This window comes from Chenopodium album, chromosome 16 (genome assembly GCF_948465745.1).
Source record: "Chenopodium album chromosome 16, dcCheAlbu1.1, whole genome shotgun sequence".
NCBI lineage: Eukaryota > Viridiplantae > Streptophyta > Magnoliopsida > Caryophyllales > Amaranthaceae > Chenopodium > Chenopodium album.
This window is the reverse complement of record NC_137849.1, coordinates 30,665,811-30,685,344: the sequence shown is the minus strand read 5'-3', so window position 1 is coordinate 30,685,344 and position 19,534 is coordinate 30,665,811. Positions and strand designations below refer to the sequence as shown.

At 31.9% G+C, this 19,534-nt stretch overlaps 2 protein-coding genes across 2 annotated transcripts; both read left to right on the top strand.

Annotated features, from left to right (window-relative positions):
* The first annotated feature begins 810 nt into the window (after positions 1 to 810).
* Positions 811 to 5,694, top strand: LOC145585103 (rhomboid-like protein 14, mitochondrial). Its single transcript, XM_081641842.1, has 3 exons — positions 811 to 997; positions 1,678 to 1,979; positions 4,713 to 5,694. The coding sequence occupies exons 2-3, from the start codon at positions 1,770 to 1,772 to the stop codon at positions 5,475 to 5,477; spliced, it is 975 nt and encodes a 324-aa protein (XP_081497968.1). The 5' UTR covers positions 811 to 997; positions 1,678 to 1,769; the 3' UTR covers positions 5,478 to 5,694.
* Positions 5,695 to 13,797: 8,103 nt separating this feature from the next.
* Positions 13,798 to 18,759, top strand: LOC145585102 (putative methylesterase 12, chloroplastic). The gene is made up of 5 exons (XM_081641841.1): positions 13,798 to 14,380; positions 16,265 to 16,504; positions 16,590 to 16,733; positions 17,327 to 17,461; positions 18,176 to 18,759. The coding sequence occupies exons 1-5, from the start codon at positions 14,123 to 14,125 to the stop codon at positions 18,446 to 18,448; spliced, it is 1,050 nt and encodes a 349-aa protein (XP_081497967.1). The 5' UTR covers positions 13,798 to 14,122; the 3' UTR covers positions 18,449 to 18,759.
* The last annotated feature ends 775 nt before the right edge of the window (positions 18,760 to 19,534 follow it).

Below are 19,534 nucleotides of genomic sequence, written 5' to 3'. Positions count from 1 at the left end.
AATCACACTTTTTTTTTTCTTTAAATTTTTTTAAACACCAATAACTACCCTAAGCTAACCATCCTACTATTTTTTAATTTTATTTTTTTGTATTTTTTCCAAGGAACATCAATAACCACCAACATTTCACTTTTAGGTAATTTTCTTTCGTTTATAATGTATCTCATTCTATATAATTTAAGAGTCGTTTTTCCAACTTTTAACCATAGCGCCCTAAACTCTTAATCCTCAACTAGATTAACCCCGTGCGATGCACGATTTTAAAATAAGAATTGAATTATAGACTTTTAACACATAATGAAAGAAAATAACTAATTTCTCGGTTTTCCTAACTAATTTCTAATTAAATATGAATTTACAATTCCCAAAGTGCATAATTTTCATATTTAATTAGGAAATTTCAATTAAATTATATTATTAACTATTGTTAATAACTCGTAAATAATTAAATAGCATAATATGTGTGGAAAACCCAAAATTTAAAATTTAAAAATTCAAATGGAATATATTTTCAAAGCTATATTAAATAGGGTAGCTTAAAAAAAAATGACACCATCTTTCCATTTTGGAAGGAAAAAATTAAATAAAAAAGTGACACAAAAGCAAGGATGACATCAACGGTTGTTATTTTAGTGTGTGTATATATATATATATATATATATATATATATATATATATATATATATATATATATATATATATATATATATATAAACTTCACTTTTCATTTTTTATCTTTTAAGTTTAATTTTTTTATTAAATTTCATTATAACTTCCGATAACATTATTAGCAACAAAATTAAGGGGAAAACAAAATTAAAAAAAAAAAAACGAGAGAAGAAAATGAGAAAATAGAGAAGAGCGGGAGTAGAAAATAGAAAAAATCTGGAGTATTCTAGTATCATCTTCCTCAACTACAAAGCTTGGAATCTGCCTTCATAATCTACTCTTTCTCCAATTTACCTTTCTTTCTTCTCTTCACTTGTTGCTCTTCAAGGTATGCATTGCTTCAATTTCCCTATTAATTTCCGTTTATTCTTACACTTTGATTTCGAATTTTGTGATTTCTTATCTTTAATTTCATACCCTTTTAGATTTTGGCAACAATTTATGATAATTCATTACATTTATGCTTTCGGATTACAATTGGAATAACCTAGTAATTTCTTCTTGTTTTGTTTACCAATCTTTATTTTAACCCAAAATTTGAAACAACTTTGAATAATTGAATTGTGCAGTTGCCTGTTTAATCTTTTGTTAGTGATACTTGTATATATTGGTTCATTGGGTTTAATTTTGTTGAATTATTCAATATATGATTTTGTTTATTATTTTAATTATTATTTTTAAATAATTCGTCAAATCTTTGTTTAGGTGTATCATATTCAAGAAAAATTCTTGCAAATTTCTTTCCTGTTTCGCAGAGGCGGTCGGCTCGGTGGGAGCGAGGGTTTAGTTTGTATATTCTGGGGTTGGGGGGAGGGGGGGGGGGGGGGGGGCAGTGGGACATATTGATTTGCATTGGTTTGTATGTGATCTGGTTATTGTTCTTGTATAGTGGTGGTTATACTTGATGCATTTGGTACTCGAATTGATGCATGTATGAATCGATAATAAATGTTCGTTATGCATAATCTTCGGTAAATTGGATATTGACATTCAGCTTTCGTTACGTAGGGTTTTTTAAATTGATTGTTGGTAAGTGAAGAGGAGGAAAACTTGATCAGTTGCGTTTCAAGCAAGTTGTCTTTAGAAGCTTAGATTGAAAGATGGATATTGGTGGAAGAAGGGTTTCGAGGGGTATGCTGCCTTTATTGGCTTTGCATACCGTGAGCGAGTATTACAGGCTTCAGCGAAAACCTCCTGTGACTGCTGGATTGTTGGCTGCTAATACTCTCATCTATCTAAGGCCTGCTTTCCTGGAGTCTATCCTCCCCCATATCAATGAGGTTTGGTTCAATGCGCACCTAATCCTTAAGGTACACTGTTTCACCTGATTAATAAGCTTTTTTTTTTTCCCTTCATGTATTGTTGTTTATCACACGACCCTTCCCACCCAAGAAATTTTTTTAACTGTTCTCATTGTTCATCCTAACTTTTGCAGCTTACATTTATATGAGTTGCTGCATGATTTCTATCTTGCTGTTTCTCAACTTTCAAGCTCTAAAACTTATGCATAATACTATTGTCTCTAGCTTTCTAGAACTTGTTTGTGGTTCTTGTTGGATAAATTTAATAAATTAACTGAGTTGGTATGGAAAAGTAAACACAAAATTTTTCTGCACCACTGCCTTGCTTTATTTTTTCTGACATAAAACTGACATGGGTTTTTGAGTGTGGATTTATTGACATATATATTCATAATTAGTATGATCATGGGATTTACGGCCAGGGGAAAGGAAGTGCTATCATTTAACTAACAGTGTAGCAGATGCTTGCCTCTAAAAACTTGTGTACAATAACAAAGCCTTAGTCTCAAAGTGATTACTTGAATCATCATAGGGATCCATTAAGAAAAGTGAAACAAGAAGTATAAATATTCAACAACTTGTATAATAAAAATAAATTGACCAACAAGCTGACTCTTGGAAATAGCCTCAAGATTGAACTTCTAAATCTAATCAGGATTTACTATGACTGAATTCAAAAGTGCCTATTAGTGCTTATCTATCTTCTAACTATTAGGATAGTGGGTTGTTAACTTGTTACCATAACTGGTATTAGTGGGCACTCCCCATGTTAAAGTAGGTTGAATCTTGAATCCTCATGAAACTATGGGAGCCATAACCATAACTTAGTAAGTTAGTTGTTGCATGTCCCTTACTACCTCTATGGTATGAACTGACTATGACAGATAAAATAAAAGAACACAATTAGCACCAAGTTACTGTTTTCATTGAAGGAAGAACAAAAGATAAGTTTGATAACTTTAGGTTATCACTCTCCTTAGCAACTTTAGGCTGCCAATCTCTTAACAAGGCTCTTGATATTCTAATTGCGTAACCTCTACTAGTGCTACTCATTTCTTATATATTCAATCAAGCTATTCAAAAGTACACTCTAGCTTTAATTAGTTCTTGTCTTCTTCTCCTACTGCAGCTTGCCCTCCCTTTGCCATGCTACCACACCACTTAGTGTATCTTTAATTACTTTTGTCTGCTTCTTCCAAGGGTATTTCACCTCTGTCTTGCTGATGTCCTGCTGTCACTAGGCCTTCTGCTGGTCTTTTCCTCCTTGTGTACACAGCCATAGGGTGCTCACTTGGTGGGTTCATCACACTCTAGTATGTGGTTGTCAAGTGATGGTGTGAGGTTGTTTCTGCCACCAAGAAGGGAAAATGATTATGACACTGTAGGATAGAAAACATGATGCCTGTCCCATCTGTGGCAAGTTTCTCCTTTGCTTGTTTTCATGCCCATGCCTAGGTAGAGGGATACTGGTTTGTGCATCCAATTTGAATGTTGGTCATTGAAGGTTGGGGATTTTAAAGGAATTCTTTGTCAGCTGTGTTTTTGGGTTTTTGTTAATTGGTTAGTATGGTTACCACCTTTATTTTAAGCCTTGTTGATGATTTGGTTTGCTTTCGCTAAAGTTAGTATGGCTACCTCTTTTTCATCTCCCACTTTTGTTCCACCTTTGCACATCAATACATCATGATGCCCTCGTGTTTGCTTGCTTTCCATGTTGGGAATACTTAGGATCTGCTTGCGAAGGTCTTGCATTTGTAGTACGATAGAGGGGTTTATTTTCATATTTAAGGTTCTGGCTCTTGATTTATCTCACGCAAAGGTTTTATGGTATTACGGGTTAGGTAGATGATTATTTAGGGACCAATTCATGCTACTCTGTCTTGCCCAACTTTGCTACTATGCTACTTCCATTTTATAGTTGTCTTTTTTTTTTTTTTTTTTTTTTTTTTTTTTTTTTTTTTGGATGCCTTATCTTTGCTTAAGGTGAGAGATTTTATATGCGTATTAGCTTTTCCAAGAATTAGTAACATTTAGTTTTAGGAAAATTTTCGGGCTTTTTGGGGTATGCCAAAATTCTACTTGATGACCTGATTTATGCTTATAAATTATTTTGGCATTTAAATTTATTACATTGAACACAAAAGATGTTGGAATGCCTTGAATCTGATGCAAGCTACTCAGCATGGGGGTCGAACTTATTTTCGTCCTAGTCCATTCTGTTTCAGGGAGTACAACAATAATTTTCCTTCCTTTTGGCCATCTTTCTGGATGTTTTTTTTCATTGTAATGTGACTCATTGTCTTTGGAGTAAATATCTTATCTGCGTGGGAACTCCTGAGTCCTGACCAGTATTATAGTAGTGATTTGGCTTAGTAATACTCTCTTCTCCCAAAATTTCAGGTCTTTAAGCCTATAGATTCCTGTCCTCCCAACTTGAATTTGTCAAAACTTATAAATATAGTTGCTGCTGAGCAATTCATTTTTCGGCAGCAACTTGATGTTAAAGGGATATATCTTTTATCTTCTTATGTAAATGCATGCAAAGGATGACTGCTAATTGGATACAGCTTCCATTTCTGTTTTTGTTTTCTTTTTTGGCTTGCCAAGATGTGTGGTTTCATTTTTGCTTGAGCAGAACATCCATTTACGCTAGACACGGATTATCTTTAGGCTATCATTTATCTGTTAAGCTACTCACATTGACTGAAGTAACCTTTCTGTTTTCTTCTTTGATCTTTACAGTATAAGGATCTTAAACGCTTCTTTTTGTCACCATTTTATCACATGGGCGAATCTCACTTGGTTTACAATATGCTATCCCTTCTATGGAAAGGGATCCAATTGGAGACTTCAATGGGAAGTATTGAATTCGCCACTATGGTTGCTACATTACTCACCATGTCGCAGGGAATAACCTTACTGTTGTCCAAGTCCCTCTTGTTATTTGATTACCAGAAAGCATATTACTCTGAATTCGCAGTGGGATTTTCTGGCGTCCTCTTTGCCATGAAAGTTGTTCTCAATGCCCAGTCAGATGACTACACATTCGTGCATGGCATTCTTGTACCTTCACGTCATGCTGCATGGGCTGAATTGATTCTCATTCAGATGTTTGTACCAGGTGTCTCATTTCTTGGTCATCTTGGTGGGATATTGGCTGGGATTCTTTATCTGCACTTGAAGAGATCATATTCAGGTCCTAACCCTTTGAGATCCGTCGTTAGAAGTCTTTCTGGTGTATTTAGCTGGCCCTTGAGATTTTTCTGGGGCTTAATACGGCCGAGAAGGTATTCTGGCGGAGGAGCTGTAGGGAGAGGAGAGAGAAGCAACGTAACTGGAGTATGGAGATGTCCTGCTTGTACATTTGACAATTCAGTTTTGCTGTCTGTGTGCGAAATGTGTGGGACTGGTGTAGATGGAAGCGACTTTGCATCAAATATGCAGAATAACCTCTCTCTAGACGAGCTGCGACGCAGGAGGCTTGAAAGATTCAGCTCTAGCAGATAGCATCCTGGTGAGTTGATATTTGATAGCCAACTAGCTACCCTTGGAAGAAAACTTGGATATGGAGTCTTACAAACTAACTACTGAGTACATCTGAAGACAGATCAATTCTGATGCTTTTTGCTTATTGCTTAGTCAACTTTTTAGTTACCCATTAAACGTTTGTACATACGCTTATAAAATTGATTTGGTTTATATATAAATGAATACTCTTGAGTAATTTAGCCTTTGTACCACATGACCACTAGGGCTGTCATAAGTCATAACCTTTTTCGAGGTCATGTGCAATAAGGAGTGTAGAAGTTGGCCTTTTATTCAAATTACCATTAGAAAAGAAATATTCGCACATATTTTAAAGGAAATTTTAGAAAATAACACCACAAAAAAAACCCAATTTTAATTATAACACCACAAAAAAAAAAAAAAAAAAAAAAAAAAAAATTATTATAACACCACAAAATAACCTAAAAAATTGTTTTCATCACCATTTAACGGATTGTTGGATGGAATCCGTTAGTGGGGCTCACGACAGACACGTGTCACTAACCTATTGATTAAAAAAAAATTAATGATATTAAATACAGAAAAATTTAAAAAAAAAAAAAAAAAACCCTAAACAACCTAACCTAGCCCATCCCACCACCAGCACCACCTGTCCCCCACCACCGATTAAGCCGTCGGCACTCCTATCCTACCAAAACCGGTGAAATCCTCCCTTCCCCTCCCCGAAAACCACCCCAACCCTGCCTTACCATCGCAAATCACCACCAATCTCAGCAAAATCACCATCGCCGAACTGTCAAAACCCCAACCTATTCAAACCCCAAACTCGAAGCAATTCGAACTACCGCAAATACCAACCACAATCACAACGAATTCGAACACCGGCACCTTCCAACCACCGCAAAAGGTGGGATTGATTGTCTGTAGTGGCGCACGGAGGTGGTTTGAATTCGAAAACCAGCACCTTCGAATCTATGAGGATAAGCGGAGGTGGGGTGGTTTTCAGGGAGGGGGAAGAGAGTAAGGGTTGGTTTCGGTGGTATTGGTGGGGGCGGGGGTGCCAGCGGCTTGGGTTCGGCTCTCGCCGCAGCTGAGAAGGTGGTGTCGGTGGAGGAGCTGGCTGGGTTTTGGGGGTTTTTTTTTCCTTTTTATTTTTATTAAATTATTATTTTTAAACCAATAAGCACTTGACACGTGGCATGTATGGTCCCATTAACGGATTTCATCCAAAAATCCGTTACGAGGTGGTGAAATCAAAATTTTCAGTTTTTTTTTTGTGGTGGTATAATAAAAACTTTTTTTTTGTGGTGTTATAATTAAAATTTGGGTTTTTTTTTTTTTTTTTGTGGTGTTATTTTCTAAAATTTCCTATTTTAGAATCATCAATGTTTTGCGAAAATAAACTTTTAATACTTACGATGTATTTTTATTTATTTTTTTAACCAAAAAAAAAACAACTCTTTTACCCCACCCTTTATTATAAATTCATTTATGTTAGAGTACGAAATGCACGGGAATCTAAACCAATATTACTCCATATTCAAATTACCATTTAAAAAGAAATATTCGCACATATTTTAAAATCATCAATGTGATAAGGAGAATCGAACCCTCAACCTCTTATAACTAAGTTGGCATCATATAAGACAAATATCAACTATGTTATTAAAATGTAAAGAAAATTATATATCAAAAAAAAAAAAAAAAAAAAAAAAAAAACTATGAGAATAACTTAATTTTGGTTTAATAATGACAATTTCAATTTTGAAAAACCTTTTTAAAAAATTACCTATTGCACGTCTACAGTGTAGCAACTTGGGGCAACGCCCAAGCTACTCACTAATTACGTACGTTAATAATTGTGAAAAAAGGTTTTTTTTCTTTTTTTTTTTTTGGAAAATAAGGTGCAATAGGACTTGAATAGTTGACCGTTGTTGTGTACTTAGGACTTTATATAATCTATAAATATACTTAAACAACAACCGATGACATCATCACTTTTTAAAATTGTACACATGTTAAGATGTTAAAAAAATTTCCCGCCTAAATCAATTGCTGACATCATATTCTTATTTATTCTTTTTACCTTAAATTATTATAATATTTTTTTTAAAGACATTTATTATATTATATTATACTCCATATTTTATATTATGAATTTATAAGTGACTATTTGGCTTCAAAATATAATTACTCCCGTTAAAGAGTACTCCATATTGCATAATTGCTTAAATTTTTACTGTTCATCAAAATTAATTAGATCTAAATATCATTGCAATTAATAATTATGTTTCTATAATTTATCTCATATGAGAGACATATAAAATATATTTATTTCAAAGAATTTTTTTATGTCGTGCATCGCACTGGGCTTATCAAGTTGTTTATTAAAGGGAGGGAGTAGGGGCACACACGGTGTACCAAAGAATATTGTAGACAAGTCTCTCATTGGTGGAATGGGAATTTTTTTTTATGTGTGGATCATCCTTATTTTTATTTGAATTTCAAACCTTATTTTTAAAATTTTGAATTTTGAATTTCAAATTTATCCTAACCATTCAATTACCTAATTTAATTTAGTATATAATCCCAAAAAAAAAAAATGCATCTGATTTTTTTCCCCTCATTTTTTTTCTCTCTCCAACTTTTTTTCTCTCTCCAATTTTTCCTCTCTCCATAGATAGCAATAATGAATGAAAAACATTCAAGAAATATGGAATTCTTAGTTTCTTCATGCAATCATTTGCCCCGGTCGGTGATTTTTTTTTCTTCGGCTTGTTTACCTGTCGTTTGCCATTTTTCCGGCGTATCTTGCGACCATTTTTGCCAGCTTGTTTACAGGCCTTTTTCGCTGGTGGTTTATAAATATCAAGATGAATTTTAATGTTAATACTTCTGAAGAATAGAATTATATGAATACAAATTTGATTGATACATTAATGCTGTAAAATTTTCGTAGCATGTATAGTTGAAAATTGGTTAAATGTTGCTACCGGGATTATAATTGGACACACAAAATTTTGTCGGAATTGTAATGGACATCAAAGTTTTGCCAGAATTGTAATTGGAGACACCAAAGTTTCGCCGGAATTGTAATAGACACATTTTAATAAATAAATTTCTTTTCACCTAATCCGTGCTGATACCCCCAATGGTCTTGAATACAAGTTTTGTGTGTAATGTCTATAGTTGGCCTGAGTTCGAACCTTGTGACAATACATAAGGTTTTTTTTTTTTTTTCATTTTCACGAAATCATATTTTATTTTAAAATATCAAAATAACAAAAACATACTTTTTTTTTAATTTCTTTGAAGGGAACAAAGATATACTTTTAGATGTGTAACTATTTTATATTTAATAAGAAAGTACCTATAACTAATCTTTAATAACTATATTTTTTCTCAAAAAAAAAAAAAAGTATTTTCTAATGGTCTAATAAACAAACCCCTTGAGTGATGATGGATAGTCATCTTGTGTTCGAATCTTGTGGAGGTACAAAAGAAACACGTTTTGCTTTTTTATTTTTTATAAAATTTCATTTTAAGTATCATTTTTGTATTTAAAAAATCATAACTAATTGTTATCAATTTCAAAGGAATCACACTTGTATATATAAAGTCAAAATATACACCATATTTCAAAGTGAAAAAAAAATCAAATAACTCTTTTATTTTAAATGTTTTGCATATAAATTATTTGTATAATGTGTCCAATCAATTATTTTTGGGCATAAATTTTTTCTGGAAAATAGAATAAAATAATAATCCAGGAAATTTAGTCCAATGGATAATACAATTAATTTATTTTCATCTAATGTATGTGTTGATACCACTTAGTCTAGTAATAAACAAACCCCTTGAATGACTATGGATAGTCGTCCTGTGTTCATATCTTGTGGAGGTATAAAAAAACACGTTTTGATTTTTTATTTTTTTTATAAATTTTCATTTTAAGTATCATTTTTATATTTAAAAACTCAAAAATAATTACTATCAATTTTAAAGGAATCATATTTGTATTTGTAAAATCAAAACTTACACCATATATCAAAGTCATGAAACTTATTGGAACTTATTATACCTCATTGAACTTATTAGAACTCATAACTAATCGTGTACAACTATATTTGCAACGTATTTTAATTCGTCCTCTCGTATCGGGTCCAAATAACCGAATTTTAAATTAGTTTGGATCGGATTGGATTTGGTGAGGAATTCAGATCGGATTGGATTTGATAATTGAAAATCGAAATTTATTTTGAATCAGATTGGATTTGGGCTAAATTCAAACTAAAAACCGAATGGACACCCCTACTTATTAGACCTTACTATTATACTTGATTAGAACTTATTGAAATTTATTAGACCTTATTTAACTTAATGTAACTTATTAGACCTTATTTAACTTATTAGACCTTAATATAACTTATCTGAACTGATTTGAATTTATTAGACCTAAAACTTATTTTCATAAGGTGAAGAGAACAAGCTCTTAGTGAATGACGGTGTGCAATTGAAATAATTTTAAATTTGACTGCCTATTAAAATATTTCACTTTGATTAATATATTTAAGATTGAAAAATGAATTCAGGATCCTAACACTTTTATTAATATCAAATCATATTTCAATTTCTCGATCGTATATATTCTAGGTTATAATTTGAAAATGAAATTCTTATTTTAGTAGCATCATTTTTCAATTCTTTTTAGCCCTTCACTAATGTTATACTTTTACCCCTTATTAACTTATATGCATAGTATTTATAATGATGAATTCATGTTAATATCTCTTACCATTTTAACTTTTGTTTCTTCCTTTACAATAAAGTGTGCATACAATAGACTTTGTGTTTTATTATCTAAATATTTTTATGACAATAGAGAGCCCTAATTAATTTCATTGGTATAATTTCTGCTATTCCTAGTTTACTTTTAATCCCCTGTGACATATTTTAATATTATTTATAATAAGAATTATTAAATGTTTATACTAGTCAAGTATATTAGTTTAAAAAATAACAATAAATATTGCATTGTTTAGTTTTAGTTCTACACAGTGCTCTTAAATAAGTATTTTATTTTTCTCAAAAAAAAAAAGTATTTTTTATGTAACAGTTTTCAAATTTAAGAAATTTAAAAAGATAACCACTTCATTTAATACCCAACTTACAATAAATGTAACCTATGTTTATGGATATGATGCGAAACATACAAATATTAATTCCCAAATGACTTATATAAATAGTTCATTTTAGTGAATGTTTTTTAATATGATAAATTTAATACATGTATGATTTCAAACTCAACTTAAATAAATTGAAACTAACTTAGTAATGGATAACATATATAGATTTAATATTTAAAAATGTACGTGCTGATACCCCCTGACTCGATTGGTCAATGCTTTCCTATTGTAGACAAGTGATTCGTGTTCGATTCTTCTCTATACCCGAACTTTCTTCTTTTATTATTATTTTTTTTCAACCACATATAACCCATAAAGTCGCCTGAAACTGTATTATCTGAATATTTCTATAAATATTTATATAAAAACAAAAACATAATATTTATATATTCAAATATAAGATGAATCCAACTTGCAATAATATAACCCATGTTTATGGATATGATTCCAGCAATAAAAAAAAAACGATTATATTAATTACCAAATGATTAATGTACATAGTTCACTTTTGTGGATGTGTGTTTGAATATGATGAATTTAATACATGTATGATTTCAAACCAAACTTAAATAAAAGAAAACTAACTTAATAAAGGATAACATAGAATTTATATAAGGAATACTTACAATTTACCTCTCTGTTAATACATATTATAAAACTTACAATTTGAACTCCGTGGTAATATATAAAACCTACAATTATAAGTTACTAAACGAATAACACACTTTTTTTTTAAAAAGAAAAAAAATTTAAACAATAGAAGAAATAGACTAGAATTAACATATCAAATAGAAAGAATTTTTACAATCTATAAAAAGCAACTGATACATCTGTAAACTAATCCATTTAGAAAGTGATGCACATAACAGAACAAGTATTGTACAAAACTTCCTTGCTAAAACATATTATTAATACATATTCTTGTTGAAACACATTATTAAACCAAACAACAACATACAATACCATTATCCTAACGTTTATAGCCCAATAAAATTTTAACCCTAAACCCTAAAACCAACCCTAAGAACATTTATATGCAATAGTAATCATCATAATATATTATAATAAGCGTCCTATTAACATTTAAGGAATCATATTGTCTTCAATAGAATCATCCAATATATTTGACATAAATATAAATAGCACAAATTAATAAATAATACGATAACATATGTGTTGATACCCCTTGGTGTAATTGGTGAATGCTTTTCTATTATGCATAAGTGATTCGTGTTCAAATCCATTGGTTTTATTTTTAGTTTTCATTCACATAATAGCCATAAATACTACTGTATCCTAGTCTAAATTAGAGTTTTAAATACCAATGATACTAATTATCAATAAAACAATTCGAGTCAGGATTAATTTAAAATTCAATATACCAATTATTATTATTTTAGTTTGCATTTTATTTTTCATTCACCTGTTAGCCATAAATAGTAATGTCCTAATAAAAATTAGTACTTTTAAATACTAATGTTATCAATCGTCGATAAAACAATTCGAGGTCTGATTTCTTTAAATCCGAAATTATGAGACTCCCACTACAAAACCAAAACCTTTTCGTATTTCTGAGCATCAAATTCCATAAAACAACATCTTTCCAAATTTAAACAGCATCAAAATGGTATTTACATGATCAATATAAATATTTGCTTACTGATTCATATCTGATTCATACAAATAGAAATATTTTCTCAAAGGCATACATGGCAAAACCTTGTAATTCTTCACCGCTTGAAAAATACGTACCCACAGTTGGAGTACGACTGGCTTGTTCTTCTCCGTTTGACCAATTATGAGAATCACGTCCATTTATATTGTTATTAACCTCAACTTTAACCTCTTCGTTACCAATGTTATTAACCTCAGCTTCTTCACTAAGATCGAATGGCATTGCTGCTTCTTCTTCTGGTACATCGTTTGATTCTGCATCTCCGATTGAGCTAATCACGTCGTTTATCACTTCATTAAGATCAATGTTCAACAAGGGGACAAGTTTTCGCTTTCCATTTCACTACCACAATGTCAAACACACTATTGTATTTTATTTCAAATTCTACAAAATAAAAAACGATACTATAGAATAATATTTTAATTTAATATTGACAAAATGATCCTATGTATAAAAAACAGATCCTATAAAATTATTGACAGCAAATAAATCTCGATTCCATTTAACAATTGCTTCCATTACAATGGAACCCAGAAGTACTCCTTCAATTAAATAACATTTAACATGAAATAATTATAAAATACACAAAACCAATAAAGCAACATACAAAGTAATCTATTAATCTAAACGATTTTCCTTTCAAATCAATCGTTATAAAATTTCTAATTTTTACCCAAAATCAATTTCTTTTAAATCAAACAATGAAAACTTTAAATTATTAAAAACATCAAATTAGGAAATTTAAACGAAATTATTCAACAACAAACAAGATTACCTACGAATACTTGTAACTGATTGACGAAATTGATATCCACACTTGAATAATTTCTTCACAATTCATTCCCTTATTCAGATTGGTATGTTCTTCGCCAAGGAATTGGGGGAAAGAAAATGAAATTTTGGAGAGAAGATGAGAAATTTCGACGCTTAATTGGGAACTTAATTCTGTATCATCCATTAAGGGCCTGTTCACATTTACTTAATTTCAGTTCAGTTCAGTTCAGCTCCAATCAGTTCAGTTCAGTTCAGTTCAGCTCCTAATTTTCCCCTCTTATAATATATTCATTTCAACTCATTTTAGTTCAGTTCAACTACAATCAGTTCAGTTCAGTTTAGTTTAGCACAGTTCAGTAAATGTGAACAGACCCTAATTGATGCATTAATTGATGGCACCAGTGAAAATAATCCCGCCTATCTTCCTCCCAATGGCATTGAGCCTGAAATTTTTGCCCCCTTGCTTCCCTCTTCTTTTTTTTTCATTTCCCTGCTTTTCCCCGGAACAAGTAGTAGCTCACAGTTACGCCAACTAATTACCTTTAAAGGGTTAGTTCCCACATTTCCCTTTCTTTTCTGGCGCGGTGAAATAAGTCAGCACAAAAAGCAGTTGAGAAATGAGAAAAAGCCAAAACAAAATTCTATGCATTTAAAATTACATCCCATAAAATCAGTTATCATTCATTCGTAATCGTAGCTCACCTTCTCCCATCCAATCTTTCTTCTCTCTCATCATTTAAAACTATCTGCTCATCTTCACCTACTCTCTATTATTCACACAAACAATTAATCAATCAACCCAGAATTTCATTTCATTTCAATTCAATATAATTTATTTAATCCAATTAAAATCAAATTAAATAATATAATTCTTTAGAATGCCAACTCAACCCCAAGTCAAACACGCTGCTTTAGCTTTACCCCCAATTTTCTGCCGATTTTTCTACTGATTTTACCAAATTAATCCCAAAACTAACAACTTGGTTTTGCTTAAAATCAAATTTTGAGAAATGGGTAATCGATTTATTTGTATGTCTAAGAAAGATACCAAAATTAATGGATCAAAAAGTAGGAGAATGGGTAGTAAGTCTCAGAGAAAATTGCTTGAAGATGAAGAAGTTGCTTTACATAGAAGAGCTTTATCAATGGCGCTTCATCAACATCAGTTGTCTCAGAGATTTGATCCTGGTTCTATGTCTTCTCGCCGTGTTGGCGGCGCTACTTCTCGCCGCCGCACTCTCTCTGACCCCTTTTCGAACTCCAAACAGGTTCTTTGTTTTTCCTTACCTATTTTTATTTGATTTGATTTGATTTGATTTTATGTATTGTTTAGTTTTCGGTTTGTTTTATATATATGGTCTCAGTCGATATGAGATAAAATCTTGGTTCATGTAGCCGACCCACTTATTAGAAGTTCGAGTTTATATATAATTGATTATATAGTCAAAATACATGAGAAAATTATATTTGATTTAGTCGTCTTTTATTTGTATAATGAGGGTATGAATAGAAAGTTTGATTATTATGGTGTTTGAAAAGTGAAGTGGAAAGTAGAAGATTCAATGGTATTTTTTTGGAACCTAAATCTGGATCTTGTAAAAGCTGGTTCAGAATTATGTAACTTTTACTTTATGAATAAATTTAATTATTTTGCCCCTTTTCTGCTGTATAAAAAGTTGATGGTGTAAAGTTGTTAATTATTACCCTATCATGATGTAAAAAAGTTGGAGAGTTTATCATTGTACTTCAAAGAGAAATAGATTTCATATGGTTTCTTTTTTCCCTTAATAATATATAATACTCAATACAGTATATGTAAAGGACTAAGCGCTCTAGCATCACTCAGTTTATTGTAAATTCCTGTTCTTTTTTTCTTTTTTCAAAGTGATTATTAAGCTTTTAGCAAGTTGAATTCGTGCTTGTGTTGCCTGGAGACACTACTTCAGCAGTGTATCATGTTTCTTTGATGATATAAACCTTTTATAAATGTTACTCATGTACCAGTTTGTAATAGAGAGAAGTCGCAACTTTCAGAGCTGAAAAGATATTATGATATCGTGTCCTTAGCACCATCTTTTTTAGTTAATATTGGTAGTTTGCCTATGGAAATGTAAGAGCTAAAGTAAAAGGCATGGTGTATGTTTTAAAGGGTGAAAATTTTGTGAAGATGCTAGGCATCAATGTATGGCTCTTTAGGTAGTAGAATTAGAATTAACTTGTTATTAGCTTGATGAATAAACAAGGTAGCTTGTTCAAGAGAAAACTCTATATATAGAGCATATTAAAGAGGGAGTTATGTTGAGGATTGATGAGAGTTTTGTGTTAGTTTTTATTTACACTTTGGTAGATTGCAAACCTTTTGAATACTTGTAACTATGAAACTATCCTTTATTATTGGTGTTTCATTGTTATGTATCAATCAAATTTCATCTTCTTCCCTAAATCTCAATATTTAATCTCTTTAATCTGTCTAAAGCTAAGTTGAAATTTAGCAGAAGATCATGTGAATTGCTCACATTTACAACAGAACTTGTGACCCTAAAGTGTAATCTGTGTGAGTATGTCAACCAACCTTGAGGTGTCCAATATTATTTTATTGTTAAAAAATAAAAGTTTTCATGTGGAGGGTGAATGCAAAGTAATTGAAATATGATGTTAATGAAGTTCATATCTGAATATATTTTTTCTGATGCCTGACAGAGCCGAGTCTAAAGCTTGTGGTTGTGTTATCTACACCATTATGCCTCCTTTGGGGTTATGAATGGTCCCTTTCCTATAATTTCTGTAATAAATAATTTTAATGAAAACCGTTTGCCAATATTTCTTTCATTGCATTGAAAGGAATATAGATAAGAAATCACATTTAGGCCCTGTTCACTTCACCTTTAAAAAATAATATTAAGTAAAAATAATTTCAGTTCAGCAAAAATAAGTTTAGTTCAGTAAAATTAATTTCAGTTTAGTAAAACTAATTTCACTTCAGTAAAAATAAGTTCAGTTTAGTAAAATTCAATTTTCTTAAAGAAAATATAAGGTGAAGTGAACGGGGCCTTAGTTGCACCTTTCTCTAAGTTATTTTTGGCAATCTATATCTTTTTCGTTCCTGAACATTATGCAGAATGTAGCTTTCTTACAGTTCTTATCTTACTCAGGCACCTGACTTTTTAGAAAACCTGAAAGGAACAAGATTTGTTTTAGTACATGGCGAGGGCTTTGGTGCATGGTGTTGGTACAAAACTATTGCTTTGTTGGAAGAATCTGGATTGCTTCCTGTTGCTTTAGATCTCAGTGGATCAGGTATTGATACAAAGGATACAAATTCAATTGCTACCCTGGTAGAATATTCTAAGCCACTGATTACATATATAGAGAACCTGCCAGATGATGAAAAGGTGAGATGCCTTTGATAAAAAGTACTTTTACCTATGCTCATCATGACACAACTGTATGGGCCTAACATTTGGGCTTCACTTGTAGGTTATATTGGTTGGTCATGGATGTGGGGGCGCATCTGTTTCGTATGCTATGGAGCAATTCCCGCAGAAAATTTCCAAGGCCATTTTTGTCTGTGCCACAATGGTATCTAGTGGACAAAAGCCCTTTGATGTTTTTTCTGAAGAGGTATCTATAACATCTCAGCATAATACACCTGTTGAGAATGATAGTTTTTGCTCTCTAATTTACTTTAAACTAAAATTAGCATCTAATATGCTAAGCTGCATGTAAGTATATACAGATTACAGCTCTAGTATTAAACATGTAAAAAGATCTGGGGATGTCTAAAGCTTTCTGATTTGGAATGATTTAGCAGATGAAGAATTTTCCTTTTGCATGACTGCATGTCTTAAATGATTATTTTCCATAGTTTAGGAAGAGAATATCTTCACTATGTGCCTCCATCCTCGTCTATGCTGGATTCTACTCCTCTCTATAAGAAAATTCCATTGTAAAAGAGGTTAAAAGTTTCCATTTGGCTAAAATTTCTATACTGGGCTTCACATATCCTCTGTTAGATCCTAAAATAGGTTAAGATTGCCTATTTTCTGGTATGTCAGTCCAAAAGCATTTTTAATAGTTTCATGTACTCAGATGTAATTCCACCTATTAACATTGTTTTGGTATGTGATATATCTTCCAATTTGCATTTTTTTTTTTTTAAGAAAAGTGAGCGGTATTTATCCAATTTGCATGAATTGATAAATTTGTTTCTGCAGCTTGGTCCTTCTGAAGATTTTATGAAGGACTCAAAGTTCTTGATTCATGGAAATGGTACTGATAATCCTCCCACGTCATTCATGTTGGAGAGGCAGCACTTGAAGGCTTTATATTTCAACCAGAGCCCTCTTAAGGTAAGTTCAGCTATTTTAAGTCACACACGCCAACTATATCAATTCACTTGGTGAATATATTAATTACGTTAGTGACTTCTGCGAACTTTTGTACATGATGAGTTTGTCCTGTGTTCTATGCCTTGATCCGATTCGTCCAATCTGATTACTCGTTTCAAACCCGAAGTTTGCCCAAGATTACATGATCTATTTAAGTATATAACAATGAATTGTAATCTCGGATCTAGTCACAATCGCGGTAATGGTCGAGGATGCAGGCAATATGTGATATGCAGCTGTTGTGGCCTAATATCTTGCTTGCGGTTAGCTAAAGATCATTAACGTGGTGATGCGGCAGAGATTAAATACCATGATTGTGACCCAAACTAAGTCAATGTGACTAAACTGATTGACAACAGACCCTATTATGACCCATCTCATATAGCCCTGAAGTGACTGACCCATCTCCCAAACTAATATTTCTACCTCCAAATCTTTCATGCCTGATTGATTGTGATCTGCCAGCATGTTGAGAGCTCAAGCCTAATCAGAAATTGCACTGGCTTGATTGTTATTACTTAAAAGATAGTTTAATACTTCATAATTATAATAAAATCCGTAGGAGTATTCGCAGAATTCAATTTGCATGAGTTCTCTCTCCCTCTCAGTTTGCACATTTGAGATGCTGATGCTTCTTGTACATATTAGATTCTAAAGGAAACATTATTATTTCAGGATTTTGCTTTAGCCATGGTCTCCATGAGACCTATCCCTTTGGGACCCATTATGGAGAAGCTCTCATTATCGCCTGAGAAGTATGGTACAGTTAGGCGTTTTTTCATTCAAACACTGGAGGATCGTGCACTTTCACCTGATGTCCAAGAAAAACTAGTCAGAGAAAATCCACCTGAGGGAGTCTACAAGATAAAAGGTAGTGATCATTGCCCGTTCTTCTCTAAACCCCAATCACTTCACAAAATGTTACTTGAGATTGCCCAAATAGCGTAGTTCAAGATAGCTCCGAAATGGTTGATGATCTGATGGTTTTCTGCTTATTGAATATGATATCATCTGCCATCTGAGGTTGAAATTGTACAGGAGAAAGAGAATGGTTGTATACTCTGTGCTACCTCATTCCATTTTTTGTCATATATACAGGAAAATCTTCGAATTCTTTTGTACACTTGTTGCATACTTCATATTAGATAGAAGAAATGCAGGTGTCATGTTTCTTTTAAACGCAAAACTCAATTCGTGTAGAAATTATATCACCAATGGCATGACATGGAGTTGCTTGCTGTTGCTTTCCATTTGCTGGCTGCAACTTGTACTCATCCGTTGTAATAAACGGAGGAAAATTTTCATACATCAACCTACAGGAGGCCAGGAAAAGCCAATCTATCTATAAATAAACTATAGGAACAACTGTTGATGTCATTACTTTTCACATGTCAACCTCTTATAAAAAAATTTCCCGCCAAAACTAATAATGACATCATTATTTTTTTTTCAACATAAATAAAATTTAAAAATGATAACCTAATTATACATTTCTCTAACAGATTTTATATTTAAATTGACTAATTGTGCAATTTCGATTGGAAAAATTAAAGGAAGGTCAAACTATTTCATTTTCTTATAAACATTATCTTTTTCTCCTATTCCGTATATTTTATACAAATTATATGAATTGAGGCTTCCACTCTTTATTAATTTCTCAATGTATTAGATGTTGATTAAATTATTTGTACTACATACGTACATATTATACACAAATAAGCTAAATAATATTGTTAAAATCGTAAAATAATATTTAAATCGTGCATTTGCACGAGCCTAATCTAGTAGGTAGTAAAGCGTCTGCCTTCTTGCTCCTCTTTTGTGAGTTGTTGAGGAAACGTATACAAGTTAACAAGTGTGCGAAAATGGAGGGAGTTGTTGTAAGTAATAACTACTAAGGTTGTGGTTGAAAACTTTTAAAAGTAGCTATAAAAATATAATCGAAATAAAATTGGTTACCATTAAAAAAGAAAAAAGTAAAAATAGAGGGCTATCATTCATACATACTCTTATGATTAACAAATGTCAACTCCA